Source organism: Aspergillus luchuensis, chromosome 8 (assembly GCF_016861625.1).
Source record: "Aspergillus luchuensis IFO 4308 DNA, chromosome 8, nearly complete sequence".
Lineage (NCBI taxonomy): Eukaryota > Fungi > Ascomycota > Eurotiomycetes > Eurotiales > Aspergillaceae > Aspergillus > Aspergillus luchuensis.
The window spans coordinates 800,432-824,560 of NC_054856.1; the positions used below are offsets into that span (position 1 = coordinate 800,432).

Below are 24,129 nucleotides of genomic sequence, written 5' to 3' on the forward strand. Positions count from 1 at the left end.
GCATGCTCATTATGATTGTGGAACCTTAGTGGACAATAACAGCTAGGCTTATATGCAAACGCCATCTCAATCCCCATTAACATATCATTATATTACTCCCCATCCAGCCATCACTAGCCACGTCTATTCCAGCTCTTCCCAGCTAGTAACTATTCACAGCCGCTCTGGCAGTTTCGAAAATACATACCCGAAAATTTCTCGACTCTTGTACAAATTCTCCACCCGCAACCGTTCGTTGTACAAATGGGCGTTATCACTGGCCTGTCCACACGGCAGGTTTGCCGCCGGCGCAGAGAACTCTTTCTCCAAGAAACGTATCGTCGGGATTGATCCACCCTCGCGGATATAGATGGGCCGCACGCTGGACCCAGATCGTCCTCCCGCCGCCGAACTGGACGTTTTCTCCCCGGTGGCATCGGGGGCCGATGTGCCGGCAGGCTCGTCGGTGACAGATGCCCCTGACTTGCTGGCCAGCGTCGAGGATGTTGGCACCGTCGTGCTTAAGGATGATCGCTGACGCGCCGTTTTCTCTGCCGAGGAAGTCGTTGTCGACATGATGATCCGATCAATGTGAGAGGCCAGACTATCGCCTGAGTCCTTGCGCTGAAGGCTGGGCCGCTCCTTCGACGGCTTAGCAGTTGTTGACTGCGACGCCTCCCGTTGAATGGGAGGGTATGCATATCTTTGGGGCTTGTTTGTTGGTGACCAGGCAGCAGTGATTGCTTCAGCCAAGGTCTCGAAGATTTCATTGTCGGGATCTCCCAGCCACGGGTCGGATTTGCCCGTGATCTCGACGGTCAGATCGTTCTGCGATTCCAATCGATCGAACTGCTCTTGCACAAACAGAGTCAGATTCGTGGCCACCTCATCTGCCTCTTGGTTCGGCACCAGTCGAATCGAAAGGCTGGCCTTGGCTTTGCGGGAGATTGTCGTGGTTGCGCTTTTACTGCTTCCAGGTACCTCGACTGCATGGATTGTGAGGGACGGCTCCCTCCAGCGGTGCATGAGCGACTTGATCAGCGCATCACTATCCGCAATTTCGGGATGATGAGGCAGAAGAACGTCAGAGATCGCGGCATAGCGCTGCTTTTCCGCGTCGGTGAGCGGGAGTACCGGCTCTTGGAATCCAGGGAGGTTGATTCGACCCTTGCGACCAACCAAAGTGCCCAGAAGCATGGTGAGGTCTTTCAAAGGCTCATCAAGCAGTGCACTTCCATCAATACCACTGTGAAGATCAGGATGATCACTGGTCACGATAAGGTTGGCATGAACAACGCCACGCAAGCCATAAGTCAGGCATGGGTTGTGGTCATCCAGCCAATAACTGTTGGCAAGCAGAATCCAATCTACCGGACCAATTTGGGACTTGTGTGTACGCACGGTCTCATGAAAGTTCTGCGATCCAGACTCTTCCTCACCTTCGATAAGGAAGACGACATTGCAACGAAGCTCCTTTCTCCGCGCAAGGTCAGCCGCGGCATACAGGGCTGCTAAGATAGGCCCTTTGTTATCCGTCACGCCACGTCCATACAAAAAGCCATCAATGGAGGTCAGTTGGTATGGATCAGTTTTCCACTTATCCCTGTTGGCATCCGCACCAACAACATCGTAATGTCCATAGAACAGAATCGTCTTGTCCACCTTATTCGGGGCTGTGGCGTTGAACCGCGCATGCACGATCGGATTCGTATCCGCCCCAGTAGTCAGCAGATTCGTCTTGGCACCTAGGTAAATGCAGTGTCGGCGTAGGAATGCAGCACCTTGGTTGCATTCACCAGCAAATTTTGGACTAGAAGAGACCGTCTTGTATGCGACAAATTTGGCTAGGCAGTTGACCATCTCATCTGTACAATGTGAAATTAGTAAGCGTAATTTATGCTACTCACTCATAATCATACCGTTGTTGATGCGGGGCTGCTCAGGTTGCGCTCGAGAGACATCGGTCAAATCCCATATACCAACAGTGTTATCGTTTCCTCCACTGGCGTAGATGTACCGATCTTTGAAGCGACCGGCTGAGGATGCCAACATCGTGCCTCCGTGAGCCACCCAGCTACCGATTTCCTCGAACCGGGAATTGAACTTCTACAAACCAATGAGCATCATATATCCAAGTCATGGCTCAAAGCTCCTACCTTAATGACACCGTTGGAGTCTCCGCACACTGCAACACCGTGAATGATATCAACAGCCCATAGGTCACCTGTGTGCATCGAAATCCTCTTCACCAGTTGATGGGAGTCCAGGTTCCAGATATTCAAGGCGCCCCCCGCCAAACCACAGTAGAGGAATGAGCCCTCGACAGCTATTGAGAGCACCGGGTCTCCGTTCTGGAGCTTCGCAATCTGCGAAGGGACTGCATTGTCCTTGGCTTGATCCAAGCGCCAGAGTTTCACAACTCCGTCGCCCGCACCGGTCAGAAGCACCTCCTCAGTGGGTGCTTGTTCAATTAGCCCTCTCACCAGTAGCATGGTGTAGATATAGCCATGGTGAGAAAATAAGCGGTGATGATCCCGCTTGAAGGTGAGAACTTGGCCGCCCGGGTGTACGCCATCTGCACCCGGGTCCGACCTGGGAGCACGGGAACCATCAGGGCCTTTGGAATCGAAGAATCTGTGCGTCCGTCGGGATAATTGAGCGGCGGAGCGTTGCGTCGAAGCCGCATCCGTTTGTGATATATCACACCACTGTTATTGTCAGTAGGGAGCAAAACCGTCATATGAAACCAATTGATTACCTGAATGCTGGTATTCTGACCACCACAGTAGATGGTCTTCAGAGTAGATGAATAAGCGACAGCAAAAATGTCACCAACGTCATGGTGGGAATGTATGGAGTAAAGGCGGTCGAAGGTCCTCGTGGACCAAACCTGCGGCTTGTCAACATTGCAGACGCATGAAGAAGCATACGGGAGTAGTTACATTGACAATTGAATCACCCCCACTGGAGAACAAGAGCTCTCCATCCTCGGAAAGAAATAGATCCAACACGCTCTCTTGGTGGGCATGCACCGAAAGGACGAGATCGTATGTTTCCAAAGACCATGCCTATGATGAGTCAGTGGGTGGAGTCCTGCGGTGTCAAGGTACCACGTACGACAATGTCTCCGCCCTGAAGTCCAGCAAAGACGCATTCATTGTCCAAAACCAGGGCTAGGACGGATCGACTGGCTTGGACGCGATGGCCGATGCCACACTCCGCCGGCAATGCCGCGTGGGCTGAGTCATGAGCGAGATGAGCCGTCACGGAGCGAGGATCGGACTCCCAGACCTTGGTTTGGTCATCGGTATCTGATGAGCTATCAGATTCTACAAGTACTGCGTGTTCCATTGCTCCCGCAATGGAGCCGAAGATCTCAGCTATGCTTTCCTCTTTCGATTGAATTGACAGCTCAGTGGTGGGATTCACGTGATGTGCTGTGATGCGAATATGTGAGGCTTGAATGAATGGGGCGGGTGGATAAGCAGCAAGGTATGGGGAAGAGACAATGAAAAATGCAGAACAGGGCTAATTAGCATCAATGGAGATGGGGAGAAGGAGGAGTGAAGCTGAAGGAAGCAACACGACGTCGATAGAGGTGAAACAACACAATTGCTTCACCTCCAGAGATGTCGTGATCGACCCGGTGAAGGTTGTCCAGGTGGACCAATCATGGGCCAAGGAAATGGCTGGCCCCAGCAAGGTGGGGCGTCCCCCAACTGTGGCGGTGCAAGCGTATCGGAACAGAACATCCACTTTTTCTTAAACTCTTTTTCCGACTCACCTGGCTGTGGTTGTGTATAATTGGGATGCTTCCAGCAACGCCTATCCCTGCGGTCAATGAGCGATGGGATCTTCCCCCGGCTTACATGGCACGTTGTTCTGGCCTCGTTGGCCCCCCAGCAGGGATGCAGGAGCTCGAATATGGGAATAGGAATTACTAACCTAGGTTTTAAAAGCAGACGTGCTATCAAAGTCTCAGTATTGCACTGCGACATGATTCATGAATATGCATTCAGCGAGTCCACGTTGGCTTTATTGGAGAAGGCATATGCGTATCCTGATGAAGGAAGTGGCATTTATAGGAGACTGTCTGAATTAAGGGGTAGAGGTGTGACCACAGCTTGCGACAGACGGACTAGATACATAACGTGGGAGGTCGGGATTTGATAACGCGTCCTGACGCACTTGGTTTATTCAGCGCGCTGACCATCAACGACTGGTTGCAGATGGAGATAAAGAACGAGCTGTCGAAGCCCGTTAGTCGGGTCGCCATAATTAAAAGGTGTTCAGCTCTTGACAGGGGGTTATGGAAAATCTTTGGCTCGTTCTACTGATTTGTGTGAACAAAAGGGAGAAGAAGCGGGAAGTCTCTGGAGAAACAAGCAATTCGATCTTCATCTATGTTTAATATAATAATACAGTAGTCGGTGGCGATTGCCACTAAAAATCAGCCAGCCAGCTACTGGTGTGTGAGAAATGCGACCACACTACTAGGTAAGTAGTAGTAGCTGTTGCCTATACTCTGTAAAGTGTAAGTAGCCTCGGGGTTATCTATTTAGTGTGCATGGTAAAAGAATATGACCATCTATAATACTGTGTTACTGACCGGAAAACCCGTGGACACTCCTCAGTGGGTGATGCACTAGCCACAGTGGCGGTGCTTTGACTAACCAATCACGAGCTGCAACATCACCGCCATTCCTGCCGTCTGTCCTCAGGCACCTACCGTTCCCCCTCTTCCTTCCTTCCCTCCACCCACAATCGGGGACTTCCCTAATCAGGCAATCCAGGTGTTAGTATGAGCGATAGTGTTCCACTCCGGACTAAGTAGATACGGGTACCTCCCCTGTCCCTCCTAGTCATGCCTTGATCCAAATTTTCCCAAGAAATGCAGCGATGATCCATGCTCTTTTCCTTCCCTTAAGGCTGAGGGGGTCTTCAGGCATCCAACTGGGACTTGTGTTGCCGTCTCCCTGCATCCTTCGTCAGGTACACCCCCCCCCAAGGCACCTCCCAAGAAGTGGTTTCCGACTTTCTGACCTCCCACGTCAGTACCCAAGCGCCTCCCCCGCCAATGGAGGGTCCCCTCTCTTGGATCGTGCGGTGACAGCAACACAGTCCCCACGGATCCGTGCAGCCATTCAGATCTAGCAAATCAATCTTTTTTGGCGCATTTGTTGCCTTGTTCCCAGCTTCATCGACACCCAACCGGTTGGCATTGGCAAGGCGGATACTTCCCCCCTGTTCGTTGCTTTATGCCCATCTTAGGCGCCGCCGCCGGTCTTGCGTCCTTTTATATCCCCCAGCCCCCTCATATTTTTTTTGTTCCTTGTACCTTCTCTGTACTCTATTTCGCTGCCCTTACTTGTCAGCGTGGAAATCTCCTCTGTGGCGTGGTCATCCGCCTGCATGCTAGCTACTAGTTACTGTTGGTTGCACCGTACCGGACTCTTCCGCAGCTTATCGTGCTTCTCCTTATAAACTCCGAATACAACCACAGCTGAACTGTGAACCTTGACACCAGGCATCACTATTTAAATTCGCCATCAGCGCAGTTATATATCTGCGTTACCCAGGTCCCTGCTTTTTCAGTGATTTGTGTCGTCATCAAGGCCTGGACCTCGATCTCTAGTCTCGCAAACTTTGAGATCGGGCCAAATCTCCACCGCGACTCGACTAGTGTCGATATTATTCCATTTTTATACACTTTCGCCTGGTTGCGCTACACCGCTGGTCTTACGCTCGGGATTTTGTGGATCGCCAACCCATCATTTTATCGATGCTTGATCCTATTTGAATGTCCACTGGGCAAAATCTCACAAGCAAGAAAAGGGTCGATTTAACATCGTTCACTCTGATCAAGTGACAGAGTTTTAAGCACACATCTATACAAAGTCATCATGGCTCCTCTTGGCGAAACGATCGCTGTGATTGACAAGTCTGGTAAGGTGGTGAGCACGGTACGTATACGATCATACTCCCGGGAACACCGACACACGATGCTGACATATGATGGATCATAGAGCAAACACCTGTTCGGCGTGTTCAGTCAAGCCAAGAATGCCTACCGCGAGCGCAAAGCTCAATTTCAGTCGGAACGGAACGCCAAGATTGCCGAGAAGGAGGCACTGAGGGCTCTTGAGAACTACCATATCGATGATGCGCCTTCAGTCGCATCCTCTCGGAGAAGCCGTTCACGATACCACTCAGGCCGCAGTCACTACGCTCGTGAACCATCGGTCTATGAAGAAGATGTGCAATGGCAGGATCCTTATGCAGACCCATATGCTGTTCGACCAGGCGAAATGGTCCGCCGTCATACTACCCATGACGTCGCCATGCGTGGACCAGAGCGACCAACAACCAGCCGGTCCAAGTCCGATGCTCATGTCGACATGGATCTAGCATACGGCGACTTTCACCCTTCGGCCCTGGAGAAAGTGCCACCACCCCCCGAACCACAAAACCAGCTCCAGAGAATTGAGAACCCGGAACTGAATACTCTTGTGGATCGGGCGCAGTGGCTCTTAGAGGAAGCTGACTGCATGCAACATACCGCGACCGCCACGATCGCACATCTCCAGAAGAACCCAGATGCCATGGCTGCTGTAGCGCTCACCTTGGCCGAGATCAGCAACATTGCCACAAAGATGGCGCCGTCCGCGCTCTCGACCCTCAAGGCTGCGGCCCCTACGGTCTTCGCCCTGCTTGCAAGCCCACAATTCTTGATCGCAGCGGGTGTTGGTATCGGAGTCACAATCGTCATGTTTGGCGGCTACAAGATCGTCAAGCAGATCCAAAACGCCACCACCACTACCCCCAACAGCCCCATGAGGGCAGCGGCCGCTCCAGAGGAAGATCCCGGCATGGATGACATGATGGAGTTCAACACAGAATGCCTAAGCACTGTCGAGATGTGGCGGCGCGGCGTAGCAGATGCCGAGGCCGACAGTGTTGGCACATCTGTCGATGGAGAGTTCATTACACCCAAAGCAGCCGCAATGTCAGGCATTGATGTGACTACGGCACGAATGTCACGGGACCCCCGATTCAAGTTCGACGATGATGATCAGTCGATGGCATCCTCTCGCAGATCTCGTCGATCACGCAGCCATCGAGAAGGCTCCCGAGCCAACCACCGACCAGAGTCGCATGTCAGCTCGAGGGCGCCTTCCAAGGTTTTCTCTAAGGCGCCATCGAAGGCCCCGTCAAGGGCGCCCTCATACGCACCTTCTAGAGCCGAGTCCCGTTACTCAGACATGGAGCCGAAGCCAAAGGAGAAGAAGAAGCGATCCAGCCGTTTGCGTTTGATGTTCACTGCTTGATTTCCTACACGTCTATATTCTCTTAACGACAGATCGACACTTTACGACATGTATATAATATTGTATATTCCGACTCCGGATTACCTACGACAGGATGGACATTTGCTTGGCGATTAGAATTAGCGAAACTTCTTCATTCTTTGACCTACGATCGGTGGTGAATTGTGTCTTTCTTCTCACTATCATTTGACATGATACTGTTGCACATTTGGCGTTTGATACCACTCCTTATGCATGTAGAAGGCTTCTGATGTTTATTTTGTTCCCAAACTGCATATATTTGAGTTGTGACAATCTACCATGGGACATTTAGGACAGTGAAAAGTTGATACTGAGATTGAATTTATAGTATAACTGAGTCTCCTTCTCAATATCTTATACATAACTTTTTGAGGGGTTTGCCAGTAACAACTTTTACTCTGAGTGTTATAGTAGCAGAGCCATATGTTTTTCATCCACTCATACTACTACCACTATTCACTCTACGCACCACACACGTCAAGTATCTTACACGCAACGGGTGAGGATGTTGTTCCATTCTATCATTACGAGTCATGGATACCTTCCATCCTCAATTAATCATTTCCCCGTCAGGGATGGTACAACCGATCATCTTGCTTCGGTGTAGTAAGTAGTGTATGGGAACCGGGATGAAACTGTAAAGATCATTGCTAGTATGTAAGAATATATAAACATTCATAGGCTACCAGTTGTAGTAATTTTCTCATAAGTAATATCTACTCCAGACGGGAAAGGAAGTGTAATGGTTAATTGGTAGATAGTGGTTACTCATTTCAATTATAGTCCGGTTGAGCCAATGATAGTGTTGAAAGTGGTTATACAGACTTCTACTAATTACAATATAAGCGGTGTCTTGAATATATAAACTACGTACTAGGGGGAAAAAGAAAAAAAAAGATATTGCTGTCTCCTTCGCCACTCTGTGTATATAACGAGTTGTAATTTGGAGAAGAAAGCCATTGAAAATCAATCAGAACTATGAGTTTCACTTCAATATGGAAAGCGGCGGTAGATAAGAGATACATCCAAGTTGTACCGTACATCTCTTGACCTTCTCTTGATATTATCCAAATTATAAATGCCAGTCAGGATGATTACTACGTACTGCACCATCCCAGCCACCAAAATCTAACGAAATGTAGGTGTGAGGACGGCCTCAATTTTGGATCTGATAGACACGCGTAGTAAATCTTGGTCCCCTCTGGAGGTAAGTTCATGGTTTTATGGAATCAAGATACACTAGTAATCGTAGTCTAGTGACAGCAAAACTAGTGGGCAGTGGGGCTACCACATAGTATGTATGTAGTTCGGCTGCTGTTGTTGCCGGCATACGTAGTCATATGTTTTTTGTACAGTCAGTGGTTATTAGGATGGGATGGATATACGGAATTTCTTATCTATACTCGCTAACATAGTATTTCTGGTTTGTGGGTACTGGGTACAATGGTGCCCTGGTTATGAGCTGGGGTGTGGTGCTACTGGTAGTAGTGCTTGGTATAGTAATATCTTTGTAAGCTTACTCTCTATAGGCTAGCAGTGGCCATCTGTCTTCTTCAAGCAGTAAGTAGTATGATCCTGGGTATTCCTGCTTTGGTGTATTGCATTATAGGCCCCGGTGATTGCCGCATCTGGTCTTGGAGAGGATGGGTGGACTGTGTCAATTACAATTGTAGGCAACAGCCGAATAGGAAGATTCGGTCACAATACTATGTTTTTCTGAAAATTGAGTATATCGTTGATTCGGGAGTCTATGTTACTCTCTGGGAGACGAACTATGAGCGTCAATAGTTCTGCACCAACTTTCATGCCAGGAGGATCCGGGAGGAGGACCATCTCCTGCGACGTAGGGGTTCTGCAGTCAAGGGCATTGTATTGCCTCTGAAGGTGAGAAAGGATCTTATTGCCATTGAGTTATAGACTCTCGGCAATAACAATTTCACCTTACCTGCTCCCTGAATAGGGACTTCAGTATATAATCCCGTGAGTGTGTAAGGAATTTGGGGAAGGGGGGTTGGTGAGTCTATATGATAGTATGGGCTATGCAGCAAGTGAGGTGCCCATTGGCTCATGCAAGGACTGATTTGCATCGTTTTCAAAGATGATCGCCCTTCAGTTGGCGGTTGGTAGTCTACCAGGTCATGCCGAGTTCATGAACAAAGCAATGTGCAGGAGATTATTCTGGAAGAGGCATCAACAATAGTATGATTGGCGGGTCGGTGACTATAGACTTTGGGCGGAACAGTCAAGCACGTTTACGCGGCTGTTGTTGTTTCCGCAGCTTGCCGACCGATGCGCTGGCGCTGGACGGCAGGGATAGACCTAGTTCTGGATGCAGGTACTGCAATGTCGTCTATAGTAAGCAAGTCGTTATCTACATGATATCAAAGGATTGAGAAGGGAGTCGACCCTGTTTACTCCCCCTAGAACCACGTTATCAATTGTCGAGTCAGATCGCAACATAATGTTTGCGGTCAATCGTCCGATATCGGTCACGTCTTTCGGGCGTTGAAAGCATCTGCAACATACACAGAACACAGATTCCCAGGTTACACAACCCTCGTATCCGTTGTAGGCAATCTCATCACACTGCCTTATGTAGTAGGCTTCGAGAACAATAGTGCGAAGCTAGAAGGTGCTGGTCATGCGTGGGTTGCGTATGGTATGCACTAGGCAGCTCATCACCTAGCAGTAGTTTCAGAATCGGCTGAGCGTTGCATTTCAGCTCGGCAATCATGTCGTAAGACCGGCAAAGAACAGCACAGCAAAAGTCAGAGAGAGATTGTTGGGAGGGGGATGGGGGAGGAGAGATGATGATGATCCTGCTAATCAACCCACCGTGTAGATAGTTGGAGTATCAAATTGTGGTCTGGAACAAAGGCATTATGGAAGGGCATTCGGCAATGAGACGGGCAAGCGTTTGCCGCGCGAGGAGGGCGAGAGAAGCGAAGACGGAAACAGTGGAGAAAAGGCGGCGTGAACAAACAATGTTGGAGACCGGCAAATGAAGGCGGGCGAACAGCCGGCTTTGCATTCTTTGCACTCCCAAATCACGTCCCGTGATTGGCTCCCCAGGAAAAACCGTTCGGCCATTCGCCCGTTTTGCTGCCTCAGCGCCTTCGCTGGCCTGCCTTGCAGCTCCAGACTCGCACACCATTCCGAGTCAAACACTAAGATCTGTGGTCTTAGTAACCTCCTGTACACAATGCAGCGGACTAATTTGACATCATGCATCCTTAGTATCAGGTGGAGCCTCGCGCCCACCACTTCCGGGGTCGACATGACCCTCGCGGACGGTTGGCTTGCTTCTCCTCCTTTCGCCATTCAGGACCCAATAATGGTCCAATGATGCACTTCTGGTCTGACCTATACTCACCGGGGTTGTGGAGGGCTGGTCTGGTCTTGCTTCCTTCGGTGGAGAAGCGATCTGGGGGGTTCGCGTCCTGCCGTCATTTCCGGCTGGAGGAAGGACAACCGAAGTTTGAGCCTGGCTCTGGAATTCTTTATCAGGAGCGTGCTTGCCCATCTTGACATTCTCTGTTGTTGCTGTTGCTGGTGTCAGTTTTATCAATCTATCAGTGTTTCCATTGAACTCCCGTACCTGAGTGGCGAACCCTCATTCATCCACGGATATTGTACGGCCCAGATTTGCCCTTAGCCTAGGACCTCCGAATTTTTTCCCCAAATTTTAAACTCATTATTATTTAGCCCCGGCCCTCTTTTCCGCTTCCTTTATCATCTTTGTTCTGTGTCATTGTAATTCAAACCCTCCGTCAAACCCCTTGAATTCATTCGCGAATATGGAACAAGCAAAGACTCCTCTGCAGGTGATCGTGGTTGGGTAAGTTCGAACCCTCGTCTCGCCTGAGTCACTATGTATTGTTGCTGACATTACCGTATAGTGCCGGTAGGACTTCTGTCTCATAGACCTGAAAGCGAAAGAAGCATGTAACTAATGAACTCAGGCATTGGCGGCATGGCTGCGGCCCTGACCCTGGGTATGCGAGGACATCATGTTACCATTCTCGAGTCCGCTCCCAAGGTGCATATACCACTCTATTCTGATACGTCTTGCTGACTGACCTTTCTTAGCTCATGGAAGTTGGTGCTGGTATTCAAGTCTCACCTAATATGCTGACGCTGTTTGACCGTAAGCGCCCCTTACGTCTCCTGTTACTTAAACCCATCTGATGATATGACTCAGGGTGGGGCGTCTCTCCGTTGATCCACGCCCAAGATGTTGCTCTCGAGCACATCCATGTAAGACGTTGGGAGGATGGTAGCATGCTCGGCACCTTGCCTGTGAACAAGACCTACGGCCAACAGACTGTCATTCACCGCGCAGACCTCCACAATGCCCTCATTGAAAAGGCGCTGGCGCTGTCGAATGTGGAGCTGCGTGTGAACTCAACGGTCACTGGAGTCCAGTTCGACCATGCCGCGGTGCAATTGGCCAACGGCACCATCGTTAAAGGAGACATCGTGATCGCGGCTGACGGCATCAAGTCTGCCCTCCGCGATCACTTGCTGGAAGAAGCATCTGTCGCCATCCCCACGGGTGATGCAGCCTACCGGATCATGCTGCCCCGTAGTGCTCTTGAGAACGATCCTGAGCTGAAGGCACTGGTTGATGAGCCACAAGCCACTCGGTGGCTCGGACCTGGCCGTCATGTCATCGCTTATCCAGTGCGAAGCCATGATCTGTACAATGTTGTCCTGCTTCATCCAGACAGCCATTCTGTCGAGGAATCGTGGACGACCAAGGGTTCCAAGCAGGCCATGATCGACAACTACAAGGGCTGGGACCGGCGCGTGACGAAGCTTATCGACCTGGTGCCGGACGACGAAGTCCTGGAGTGGAAGTTGTGTCTACACGCCCCGCTAAAGACCTGGATCAGGGGTTCCGTGGCTCTCATCGGTGATGCCTGCCACCCAATGCTGTAAGCACCCCTTATGTTATGATGACCTGTCTTGCACTAACATCCCGAAGGCCATATGTCGCTCAAGGTGCCGCCCAGGCCGTCGAAGACGCTGCTGCCCTTGGTGTCCTGCTCTCCACCATCTCGTCCCGTGATGAGATCCCTCTTGCGCTCAAGGCGTATGAGCAATCCCGGAAACCCCGCGCAGACACTGTCCAGCAATCCGGGTCGGAAAACCGCATCACGCTCCACCTGCCCGATGGCCCGGAGCAACGCGCCCGTGATGAGCAGTTCCGCTCCTCCCTGAAGAGCGGATCGAACCCCGACCGGTGGACAGATCTGGAAACCCAGAAGTTCCTCTGGGGCTGGGATGCCGAGAAGGCAGCTCTGGATGCATGGAAGGGTAAGTTGCCATCATCATCAACTTCCTACTTACCCCTGGCAAGATATGCTAACAAATCTCAGAACTCCATGGCAACCACGTGTCCGAACTGCGGCACCACCTGTGATTTGCGACCTGCAATATGTCGTATGCACATTCAAACACGTTCCTTCTTCAACATGATTGGGATTGATTAACACTTTTAGCCCTGGCGTTCTCATCAACGTTACAATTAGCGATTATCATATACTTTTATGAATAACTGTACATACATATCAACAGGCATATAGAATGCACATATGAACCTTGTTTTGTTTTCTTTTGCTAGGCTGTCGACTTATCGGTAACTGACGAATGATGTGAAGGGTACTGCCAATAGATAGGAGCTCATGATGGCTTGTGACCGTTCCAGCTGACATAGAGAAACCCAGAAGCAAAAATCATGATGGAGAACAGGAATTGCTTTTTGGACGAGGAAAGGATTTTGTTACGCAGGACAAAAGCACAGAAGAGTAGAGGAGGGGACGATGGAACTTAGACAGGCAGATAAGAACTAAAACGTGACCGATGGTCCGAACAGGGATAGTTTACCTGGCTAAGGTAGATTATAGCGGATGACTAGTGGCCCGTTATACACAGAGGTAAAAACTTATTCATTGAAGTAGAGTATAATAAATAATTATTACTCCTCTGATTACAAGGCTAATTACAAATATCTTTTTTCTACAATTCACCAGATCCTCTTGGCCACCATCTCGTATCGTTGGACATGATCCATGTTCAGGTCCTCCTTGGTATTCTTGTCTTTCTCTTCTTTGGCCTTCAGCCGACGCAGCCCCTCAGGGTCGTCCGCATAGATCCATCGTCGATGATCATCGTTGACCTCGACTACGCCCCATCCGCCGAATCGTCGGCCGCCTTCAACTGCAAATACTCGTCCACGGGGTGCTGTCCCGTTGGGTTCATCAGCAGGTGCTGCCGATGGGGCATTGGCTTGAGTTGATGTTTCGCGCAGCTTCATCGCCTTGTATCGAGATCGAGCGTACGCTAGCAGGACCATACCCAGGAGAAGCTTTAGGATCAGGAGGACCACGAAGCCTGTCAAGATGAGGACTATGGTGAAGATGTATACGGATTGGGCGGGCGATGGCATGGTGTTGGCTAGAAGCTGGCGGAAGAAGGCACCCACGTACGCGGTTGACGTCGGGATAAAGTTTCGCAGCGTCAGTGGAGGAGGTGAAGGCATTGGAGCCGGCACGTACTGGCTGTGGATGGCTGAAAGGGTGGTGGCCTCTACTGCCGTGGAGGAGGGCTGTTGAGGAAGCAAGGCAGTAATGAACATCTGATATGTTTGGACAGAGACTCGGAAGAAGAGGCAAGACAGTGGGATCACCGGCAGACCTAAGCGACGGGTCAGGTTCTGGTCTGCAAAGGCGTTGGTGTAGTAGTCCTTCGCCAAAATATCCAGAAACCGTCCGTAGATGGCTGGCCGCGTGTTGTTAAATTTGCCAATGTAGGCATGCTTTAGCCAATCCACTAGCATTTCCGACCCTAAAACGACCAAGAACGGCCCTAGAACCTGTGCGAGAGTCGGCAAATACGTGTTCACCTGACTGAAGGACGCAATTATTGATGATGGCACAATTGTAAAGGCCTGTGGCAGGATAGACGAGGAGGTCCGGGGAGGAGTCGAGAGGGGCGTGCTGTTGGTCCCCGTGGATGTGTATCCTCCAAGACTGAAGCTCAAGCTACCAAGGGCATTGAACGCTCCGGTCTCAACAAGGTTTCGCGACGCGATGATGGTAAGCATCAACCAGAGCTGGAACCGCTCAACCACGTCAGCGCAGAGAAGCTGGAAGAGATTCTCTTTCTCGAATTTCTTGAACACCGTGGATTTGATCTCCACAAACTGGTTTGAGAGCAGCAGGGTAATGAGCGCGTTCGAATACGAATTCACCGCAACATTCAATGTCATCACTTGATAAAAGAGGGCCGTTGCGTGGATGACTGTGTATGCTAATGCCAGCAAAAACAATCCAAATGGCCGGAAGACCTTACTGCGCCCGTCCGGGCGACGCTCGAGAGCTTCCCGCGAAAACAGACACTCAAGCACGTCTTGTCCAATGGCAGCGAATAACCGATCGCTGACCTCTAGCACATTATAGATCACATAGAGTTTGATCGCAGCCTGTCCTCGGATCCAGTGATACATTCGACTTGCATCAAAGCGCATCAACACGCAGCAGGTAGATATGATGAGCAGCCCTTTAAGGATGTCAGCCTTGTCATCTGGCATCAAAGCTGACGGGATGCTCTTCTGCCGCCGGTGCTTATGGTGCCGCTTGCGCGGTTCTGTGGCCCGAATGCGAGACTCTCGTTCCACTGATCCGTTGTCCTGCTTCTCAGAGGTGGACTTTCCAGGGTCAGCAACCTTCGAAGACTCGTCCGTCGACGATGCTCGGTGTCGTCTCCGCCACACTCGCCCAACACCTTTGAAAATGAAACCTGTCACATAACGAAACTCAACGCCAAGATTGACAGCCCATGACTCCAGAAGAATATACAATGCTTTGATAAAACGAAGAGGAAGAATGGTAAATGTATGCAACCATGAATCGAGACACGCTAATATACCAAACCAGAGGACTCGTTCCAATGCGGGAGGCAGCATCAAAAAGTTCATCAGACGTTCAAGTTTGACCCGAGACGATTCATATGGAAAGTCGCTCATTGCGGAGCGGTGAATGTATAGCGGAGACGGTCGACCGGAGGCCAATTCTAATTGTAGGTATGTCGGAACGGACAACGGAGGGAGAGGAATGGTTGGAGGCATAGGGGACGGTAGAGCAGGCTCAGGGCCAGTGATGTGTGGCGACGGGGTAAGATGTTTTCCATCAGACTCTCGACTGAGAGAGGCGCGCTCTTGCTTCCCCCGTGATGTCCAAGTCTGCGTCAGTCGTTCACTGGTCGTTGGCATGGTTTGCCGTCGCGAGCTGGGTGTAGATACAGCTCGAGAGCCTTGCGGCCGAGTCCGAGCAGGTTGCTTAGCTGCCATGGCAGCAGAGACGTCGATGGCTAGATCCTTGCTGGGACGAAGTTTGGGGGCGCTGTCGCCGGTTACCTTATGCTCATTCGGTAGAAGAGTCGCAGACTGGTCAGGCTGCGAAGGTGAGATCGCTGCATGCATGCCATCTGATACTGCACGTCGACCGCGGTCCGACTCCGGGGGTGCTGCACGATAAGGAATAGACTGAGGGGATGATGTGAGTTCCTGCATCCTGGCCGGAGAAAGCTTAACTACCCGCTCCTGCTCCTTATCTTGGTTCCTGACAGGGGATGTGTTCTGCGACCACCGATGGACGACGGAAGCTACGTCGGGACCTTCGAAAACATCCACTAAAGAGGTCCTCGATGTCGTACGATGATCTGCGCTGTCCGAGCCCTCCATCGAGTGTTCGAAGATCATCCCTAGGGCCTGGTCTGAAGGAAGCACTGGCTGACCGCTTTTCTGGTCGCCGTTCACCGTGGGTTGGCTGGGAAACCTATTTAGGTCTTGGTCGCTGACAGGCGCACCAAATCGGTGTATGGCTTCCTCCTTATTGCTCCGCTCGTGAGCACTCATGGTATCCGATGTTGCGGATCTTTCTTGTTGCATGGTTCGGCTTAATGTACCGTTGGCATGATCCTCCTTATCCTCGCGGTGAGAATCTACCGGTCTGCTTTGCCGAGACTTTCCAACCTCCAAGCTATGACCTTCGCGATCCATGCCGCTCTCATATTCTCTCTTCCGGGGAGATACTGGCGTTTCCTGTCCGCCCGGTGCGGCCACATGGGTGATCGTGTCTGATGCTCGCTGGCTGAGGTGGTCGGGTAGTTCATCCATAATCGATATCAATGACTATTGACCATTATATAGCAGCGCAGATTGGGTATTAACACCGATGTCATGATCCGAAACAGCCTCGAGGGATTCGTCGGCGGGGTTGGGGGGAAAGGCGAGGCCACGGTGGTAGGGGTGGTTGATAGTGCCGAGCTGGCTGACTGCGCAACGCGACCAGCGGACCGAAGATTAAGGGGAATTAGGGGTCATGCTGTGGGTAAACTGCGGACTGTCAAACTCCTTCAAAGAAAATCAGCCCTTGTTAGAAATTGCAGAAACTGAAAGAACTCGTTCGTAGCGACGAAGTTGCTTATCATGAAAACCAGAAAGAGACCCTGGGGGGCTTTGCTTGCGATCCCCGGAACCCCAAGGCGGTCAGCAGCCTGTCATCCCCAACCGTCCTTTCTCTCTTCGGATTTAATTCTCTCTAAGGCCGAGATCGATGAAACAGCAAAGCGTCATGTCAATCAGTGAGTAAGGAGTAGTGCTATCCACTTATTATCTAATTACAGGTGCGCCTCCAGAGCTTTGTTGCTATCCTTATTTCTCAAGGCCTCATCGTCAAAGGGGACACTCTTCGGTCTAGCAGGCAGATCGAGCATATCCAAAGACACGGCCGGGGTAAATGTATGAGCCCATCGTTTCCACAACTCCCCTGGCATCAGCCCTGCATACCTAGTAAGCAGAAACTCTTTCAGCTCCGGGGTATCCATTGTGTCCAATTTCTGTCGTTTGTGAGTTGTTTCGATGATACTAAATGTGCGCGGCTCGCGAATGTTCTGCACTCGCTCGAACATTAACTGAATCTCCGACTGAGAGAGCGGCCCTGAGCCCGAGGCCTGTGACAACGCTGTCATCAGGCCATTTACCACGGCCGCGGCGCTTTCCAAAGCCTGATTACCCCCTTGTGCGGTAGTAGGGAGAACCTGTACCGATCCCGCCAACTGGTTAGTCGCGGTACAACACTGATAGCAAGGGGCCGGGTCTCCTCACCTTGTGGCAAGCGTCTCCAATAGTAATGATCCTTCCCAGGTGCCATCTCTTGTAGACAAACTCTGGCATAGGTGTGTATATCGTGCTCAACTGACGCTTGCAAAGATCGGACAAGCGAACAGTTGGCGTGACCTTGTCATTCCAATGCTCTTGAAGAGTGCGCTGCTTGTCTTCTTCACTGAATCGAGGGATGTCGGCACCATAGTATGTCTGCTTCATCTTCTCCGTCAGGAACCAATAGACGCGCCCGGCAGGACCAGCACCCAGCACATATGAGAAGCCTTCATTTGTTACAAATTCAAGTGAGCGACTGGGGAAGCCTGGGACGGGATCAGACATTCCAAAGATACAGCTGTAACTTGCAGCGACCTCTGCATTATACCATATCGGTTAGATACCATCACATCCTATACATGTAAAAAAAAAGAGAGGGGGGGGTAAAGGAAGGTTTGTTCAACTGACTATCTTCTTCCGCATAATCCTCGCTGAGCCCTAGGTCTTCGGCGTATCTAGCCATTTCCTGCCTCAGCTTGGAATGGGTGCCGTCTGTTCCAACGATGATATCGGCAGAGTACGTTGACCCATCAGTTGTGACGACATCAACACCATTGTCGGTATGCGTGACACTGGCCACACGCTTGCCAGGCAAAACCTTCGATTTGTCCGCAATGTTGTTGTACAAAACCTCCAGGAGAGACTTCCTGTCCATCCACATATAGGTATACCCATGCCTATCATCCTGGTAAGCATACTCATTCAACAATTGAGGGGGCAGGCAAGGAAGAGGGACACACTTCGCAATACACGTCTCAGCCAATCCTTCATCCAGCCCCCAGAGCGTCTCTCCATCAGGCTTCCGAAAGTGAACCTGGTCAGCACCCGCCGAACACTTCTGCAAATCCTCATAGCACCCCAACTGTTCAATGATGCGGAGACCATTAGGAGCGAGAGCAATACCCGCGCCAACAGTAGCCAAGACCTGGGGGTATGCTTCTAGAAGTAGATAGTCAATGCCATGCTTCTCCAGCATAAGTGCCAGAGAGAGTCCAGCGACACCGCCGCCCGCAATGATGACTTTGCACGGTCTGGGAGCCATTGTATATATTTTTTACTGGTGTAAATGAAATGGTAGTAACAAAGATTGACACAGAGACCTGACAGAAACGAACAGCGTTAGCTTTATAATCTTTGTACCTCACAAGTACCCATGTCAAACTTATACAACTGCACGCAGTGATTGGTACGCTCGCCTAGATCTAGTGGCAAAGCCGTCACTCTTGGTAGCTGTTCGTAACCTCTTAGTGCTTACACGCGGTCGCCTAACCCAAACACCAAACGGTTATTGGCAGTGATTCTCGGAAAGTATAACAAAGAAAAACTCATGGTTTCCACTGTATGGACCTCAACTACGTTACTTGGCTAACACCAATGGGATTACCCATTGAGTTGTTGTAATGGCGTTTTGCCGAGGCGGGAATATACGATTGGCGAAGTTTATTTTCGACAGACTGGACGCCTCAACCCCACTGCGGAAAACGTCTCGCTACATCCTTTTGAACGCCAAGCAAAACATCATCGTCTACTTGATCTGAGCGGCCAAAAGTAATGACTCAACACATTCAATTGAATGTGCTGGAAATTTGAATGCAATTGAAAAGTGACATGCTTTCGCAATTTATTATTCCCTATGAATCTTCCCGGTTCTAGAATGCATGTTGGTAGCTACTCCCCATCATCTCCGATATTCTGGCCCGCGTGTCCAACTCCGTCGGCGCCTGCTGCATCCTGTGCGGAACATAGCTTTCTTGTACAAGTCCCTTGTCCATATAAAAACCCTCTTGAACGTTAGGAGCCGCAGCCGTAGACGCTGTAATTCTCCTGCTCCTCTCCCAGAGCGCCCACACGACAGCCGACACAGCCAGCACTCCCAGGGGCACGCCCACACCAGCCCCTACAGCCGTCGCATTCGAGCTACAGTGCTTCTCGCTGCTCGAACAAGTCGCTGAGGTCGCTAGCACGGTCTCCGTGGGAACCGTGGTTGTCGAAGTGGAACTGGCGTTACTAACTTCCGTGACATTCTCCAGCGCGGCCCGCCCGAGAATCATCTCTCCATTGTTTAAAGTAAACGCCGTGTCGCCATCCACGCACTCCGAAGACCCGTTGTTCTTGACCTGAAAGCCACAGCAGTATTGTGCATCTCCGGAGCTGTCGGTGCCGATTCCGATGATGGGTGCGCCGCCGCTAGGGTTTTTATTTACTGTTTGGTACGCTTGTAAGTTGATGCACGGTGGTAGGGTGGTAGGTAACAAGTGGTAAAGGGAAGGAAGCGAGACGACTCACCACACTGCGTCGGACAACCACTACCCCAGTTTTCGTCCGTACAGGAGCCCCGGAAAAAGACATATGGCTGGGCTCCGACTCCAACGCAGTAGCCATTAGACATGCAGATCGCATCGGAGTCGCAGCAATAGGTCGTGTCAGCGGACGTACAGGGGACGTTATTGGTGGCGACGGACTTGTCGGGGTGGTAGCATGTGCGAGCGGAGGAGAGAGAGATGAAGAGGGTAAGTGTGAGTGTGAAGATGAACATTGTTTTCGCAATGAGACTATAATAAGCAGTATTAACGTAGGGTGGTAGGATGATATGTTCGTTCAAGGAGAATTTGTGGCATTTTGGCCAGGAGAGTGCGCAACGCTGTTCACGAGCGGCTGGATGAGTTGATAAATGTTTTGCAGAAATCCTGCCTTGATTGTTGAGGAATCAAACTAGGCTTAGGGATAGTAGTGTTCGTATTTTTTGGCTAGTCCGTTGGTTAGACAAGTGGGCTAAGAGCCTAAGAGGCCTCTATACTAAATCTCGTTGTCCCGCTGGACTAGTCGCGACTTAGAGGGTAACATGAAAATGTGCACCAGCAGCGCTAGTCATTTATTGGATTGCAGAAGAAACTCTTCGTACTTTGCAAACTCCATCGAGCATTGGGCATAGTCTAAGAATCTTGACGAAGGGCTCTATGAAGAATTCAGCGTTGCGTCCAGAATCTGATGAGAAGGCTTAAACCCAAGTGCAGAGCTAGAAGCGTACTCTAATCGAAACTTCACAATAGTTACCGCGAATAAGATCGGATGACCCAAATCCTTCGAACAACTTTCGCAGTCTTAGCGCGGTCTCGGCTCAAGAGTGGGGGCCACGCAGAGTCATGGTGCGGGTTGCAGTGGCCACATTCACATATCAAGGCTTCATGGGTCCACGCTGCGGTGTATGAAGGATCGCCTGCGTGCGTTTGCCATATTGCCCATACTCTGTTTTCGTGTGCAGTTGCTGCAAGCCCAACAATATACTTTATTGATTGAAGGCCAATTTTTCGGCGAGGAGTTTGAGAAGCATTGATATTGAAATAAATGAATTCGAACAGCAGCTGGAGATCGATTAAACGTACTTGAGGCACTCATTCGGTGGTAGTCCGAAAGAAGGTGGTCTCCAGGGGAAGATCCCGTAGATCGCTTGCTGCAATCAGGTGATCCAGCCACGCACCGTTCTATGGAGGATGGCCTCACTTCCCCTTTTCTGCTTTTGATCTTATTGTCTCCAGTCGGCCGTTGTGATGTAAGCCAGGCACGATATTTCTTTTGCAACTTCATAATTCCGAACGTTATGAGCTAGGGTTCTCCATTAACGTCTTTGCATCTCATCTACCATAATAATGGAACTATTTGCGCCCGTTAACGATGCACGATCGATATATGGTGTAAATCATCGCAACTGTGTACCACTCCCCTGGGTTCATAATGTTGCACAAATCGACTCACTATTGATCTGAGGTTGCACAATTGAACCAACGGCGTCCAAAGATGAGGGAGCGCGCTTTTATATTATTGCCTATAACCTCTGATGAAAAGAGATCGATAGTGAACAGAGAGGGCTGATCATCGTGACCTGGAAATGAAAAGGAGAAATTCGAATCTGATTATTGACAGTAGGCCATCAATAAGGAGCACGCTGCATTAAGGAGAAGATAAGGCTGGTTCGAATGTGGATAGTGAACGCTGACAGGTCTACTGCAGGCCGAGGACCACGAATTTGGCAGAGTCTGATGACTTCTCATGTTTCCCCCAAGGAGTGGAGTGCGTTGATGACGGATAACGGCTGCCAGCGCTGAAGCAACTGTGGGACATTTACAAGGCGAGAGATGCCTCTGAAATTCGGAACCATGGGCGATGACTACTTGATAAGGACCTTGATTAGCAATGCTGGGCCCTTGCGACGTGATCGCTGGATACACGTATCAAGACTCCATACTGGGGAATAAGGAGATGGGGAATCGGAGAATTAGTAGGCCATCGATTCAAATGGCGCTAACGCGCTCGACGATAGCAAAAGGAATTAATAGCTCGCCTATCCCGCCAAACAATGCCACATTGTCCTATAATCAGAGCCACAGCGCGGAGAAATCCAGAAAATTCTTTATCGTTACATTCCCAGCTGAAGAACCCGAAAATGAGTCTGAACTGCATGAAAGTGGAGTGGTTCGGCAGTATGAGGATGCATCGCGTCTGGAAGTTGATACATCCGATCCGTGCGGTGCCTGGCAAACCTTATCAGCCACGCGAGATGGTGCTGTGCCACGGATTCAATTGGCTTCGATACTGCCGGCTCTTACCAGGTTTTCGGCAACCTGTGAAGCAAGGGCTGCAACGCACAGACAAAGCTGCAACTACCGTTCCTCGTTAGCCTGTCAGTCTATCACTTGGCAGGGGGTTCAACGGTGTCTCAAGTGACTGATACATGTCGAATCCGAGTCCAGAGGGTCCCCCTCTTGGTTGCCTTGGAGTCCCTGCCCTCTCTCCTAGAGGGCGAACTGACGTACGGAGCAAACACCCCTTCGTGATCTTCAGTATCCCTGGGCTCGGTATCTTCGAAAATGGACATACGGTGCTACCTAGTCCCCTCTTCGAATCCCTGGCTGGCCTGTCATTGGCTCTGCCCTGGAACAGGATGTGATGTATAGACACCGAATGTGCAGCCCCATGCAGATCAGGATACATCCAACGTCCCTAACAACCAGCCCTTCTCCCTACCCAAAAATAGTCCTGTCAGAAAGTACTTAATGAGTTCGTTGGTCTGCAGTTTGCCTCGATTCCAAATACCAACAGCCACGAACTATCAATTACTTGCAGTCATTACCGACCCATACTCTAACCTTGTCTGTGCCCATAATGTCGCTAGAACAAGTGTCAGGTGGAGGCACCGAGGGTGACTTCCAGCACCCCAACGAGAACCTACGTCGGTCAACCATTATTGCACTTTATTTTGCCTTTATTATGTCCACGGTTGCCGTGGCCCTACGCCTTCTCGCAAGAAAGATCACTGGGTCACGGTTGTACTTGGATGACTATCTTATGATAATAGCTTTGGTATAGTCAACGCCTGTATCTTACCTGGGATTCATGCTAACATGTACCTCAAGCTCTTCAAATATGGTTGTTCTATCGGCGTCACAATCCGTAAGTTATCCTCACCCTGGAATGCCGACAATATGTCTAACTGTTACAGTCCTATGGAACGGCCTCGGATGTCACATCAACATGATCCCGCAAAAGAACCTGACGGTTTACTTTAAGGTTCGCGTCTACAAATCCCCTCTCCATGATGATCACTAACCACAAACAGATCGGATGGTCCAATTCCTTCGTTTACACTCTCTGCGTCATGTTCATCAAGCTGTCTATCCTGGCAGTTTACAAGCGGCTTTTTGCTGCTAGGAGCATGAAAATCGCAGCCAACGTCGTTGCCGTAATCGTTGTCCTCTGGGCCGTGAGCATCAGCATTGGCGGTGTTCTGAACTGTGTGCCTGTTCAGAAATTCTGGGATCGCCCGGTCCCGGGGCACTGCGTCAACACCGTGGGCTACTACTACGGCCAGCAGATCCCCAACATTCTCACAGACGTGGTTCTGCTCATCATGCCGCTGAAAAGCGTCTGGGAACTACCCATCTCCAAGACTCAGCGGTTGTTGCTGTCGGGAGTATTCCTGGTCGGAATTCTGTATGACCCCCACTCCAGAAAAAAAGCAAAAGGGTGTCTCGTACTAACCTAACTCAGGACCCTGATCTTCGACATTCTGCGCCTGGTCGCAATGATCCAGCTAACACAAGCCGGTCCAGATATCACCTGTGAGTACATAATGGTTCCTCTACCTACACATCAAAGCGCTAATGAATCCCCTAGACAACCAAGTCCCCGTCGTCGTGTGGACATGCATGGAGGCAGCAGTAGGAATCACAGCGGCATGCATGTCTCACATCCGGCCACTGTTCAACGTCAAGCTCTGGTCTCGACACCGGTACTCGGACCAGGAGCCTGGAAAGGGATCAACCAACTCGTCAGAAGAAGGGTTCTCTTCTTCCGACCGAACCCTCTTTGATCCCTGCGGAACCCAGACTACCATCTCCGCTGGCCATGAGGTGCATGCTGAGCATGAGAAGCCTTGAGGTAGTTACTCCTAACTACTGCTGTCGAGCAATGTCAAATCCTAGGTCTTATATTCATGTGTGAGGATCAATATGTTGGTCACGTAATGGCTCTAATCTTTTCTGCATGTCTTTATGTTACGATTGAGGAATCTTTCAATAT

General features: G+C 50.4%; 8 protein-coding genes across 8 annotated transcripts; 3 read left to right on the forward strand and 5 right to left on the reverse strand.

The window, feature by feature from the left end:
• Positions 1–153: 153 nt before the first annotated feature.
• Positions 154–3,330, reverse strand: AKAW2_80280A (glutamine amidotransferase subunit DUG2; the record flags this gene model as incomplete). The annotated part of the gene is made up of 6 exons (XM_041681283.1): positions 154–1,844; positions 1,899–2,085; positions 2,136–2,687; positions 2,738–2,869; positions 2,922–3,047; positions 3,097–3,330. The coding sequence occupies 6 exons, from the start codon at positions 3,328–3,330 to the stop codon at positions 154–156; spliced, it is 2,922 nt and encodes a 973-aa protein (XP_041548241.1).
• A 2,552-nt stretch (positions 3,331–5,882) lies between these two features.
• AKAW2_80281S (uncharacterized protein) lies at positions 5,883–7,307 on the forward strand (the record flags this gene model as incomplete). The annotated part of the gene is made up of 2 exons (XM_041681284.1): positions 5,883–5,942; positions 6,006–7,307. The coding sequence occupies 2 exons, from the start codon at positions 5,883–5,885 to the stop codon at positions 7,305–7,307; spliced, it is 1,362 nt and encodes a 453-aa protein (XP_041548242.1).
• A 3,244-nt stretch (positions 7,308–10,551) lies between these two features.
• On the reverse strand, positions 10,552–10,945 carry AKAW2_80282A (uncharacterized protein; the record flags this gene model as incomplete). Its single annotated transcript, XM_041681285.1, has 2 exons — positions 10,552–10,871; positions 10,927–10,945. The coding sequence occupies 2 exons, from the start codon at positions 10,943–10,945 to the stop codon at positions 10,552–10,554; spliced, it is 339 nt and encodes a 112-aa protein (XP_041548243.1).
• Positions 10,946–11,420: 475 nt separating this feature from the next.
• AKAW2_80283S (putative salicylate hydroxylase) lies at positions 11,421–12,753 on the forward strand (the record flags this gene model as incomplete). Its single annotated transcript, XM_041681286.1, has 4 exons — positions 11,421–11,475; positions 11,530–12,265; positions 12,316–12,647; positions 12,710–12,753. The coding sequence occupies 4 exons, from the start codon at positions 11,421–11,423 to the stop codon at positions 12,751–12,753; spliced, it is 1,167 nt and encodes a 388-aa protein (XP_041548244.1).
• A 603-nt stretch (positions 12,754–13,356) lies between these two features.
• Positions 13,357–16,509, reverse strand: AKAW2_80284A (TAPT1 family protein; the record flags this gene model as incomplete). The annotated part of the gene is made up of 1 exon (XM_041681287.1): positions 13,357–16,509. One exon carries the CDS (start codon positions 16,507–16,509, stop codon positions 13,357–13,359), a length of 3,153 nt encoding a protein of 1,050 aa, XP_041548245.1.
• A 503-nt stretch (positions 16,510–17,012) lies between these two features.
• On the reverse strand, positions 17,013–18,595 carry AKAW2_80285A (FAD-dependent oxidoreductase; the record flags this gene model as incomplete). Its single annotated transcript, XM_041681288.1, has 4 exons — positions 17,013–17,432; positions 17,500–17,870; positions 17,962–18,230; positions 18,294–18,595. The coding sequence occupies 4 exons, from the start codon at positions 18,593–18,595 to the stop codon at positions 17,013–17,015; spliced, it is 1,362 nt and encodes a 453-aa protein (XP_041548246.1).
• Positions 18,596–19,202: 607 nt separating this feature from the next.
• AKAW2_80286A (uncharacterized protein) lies at positions 19,203–20,089 on the reverse strand (the record flags this gene model as incomplete). The annotated part of the gene is made up of 2 exons (XM_041681290.1): positions 19,203–19,756; positions 19,840–20,089. The coding sequence occupies 2 exons, from the start codon at positions 20,087–20,089 to the stop codon at positions 19,203–19,205; spliced, it is 804 nt and encodes a 267-aa protein (XP_041548247.1).
• A 2,624-nt stretch (positions 20,090–22,713) lies between these two features.
• On the forward strand, positions 22,714–23,987 carry AKAW2_80287S (putative integral membrane protein Pth11-like; the record flags this gene model as incomplete). The annotated part of the gene is made up of 6 exons (XM_041681291.1): positions 22,714–22,911; positions 22,965–23,001; positions 23,051–23,118; positions 23,168–23,541; positions 23,599–23,669; positions 23,725–23,987. The coding sequence occupies 6 exons, from the start codon at positions 22,714–22,716 to the stop codon at positions 23,985–23,987; spliced, it is 1,011 nt and encodes a 336-aa protein (XP_041548248.1).
• Positions 23,988–24,129: the final 142 nt, after the last annotated feature.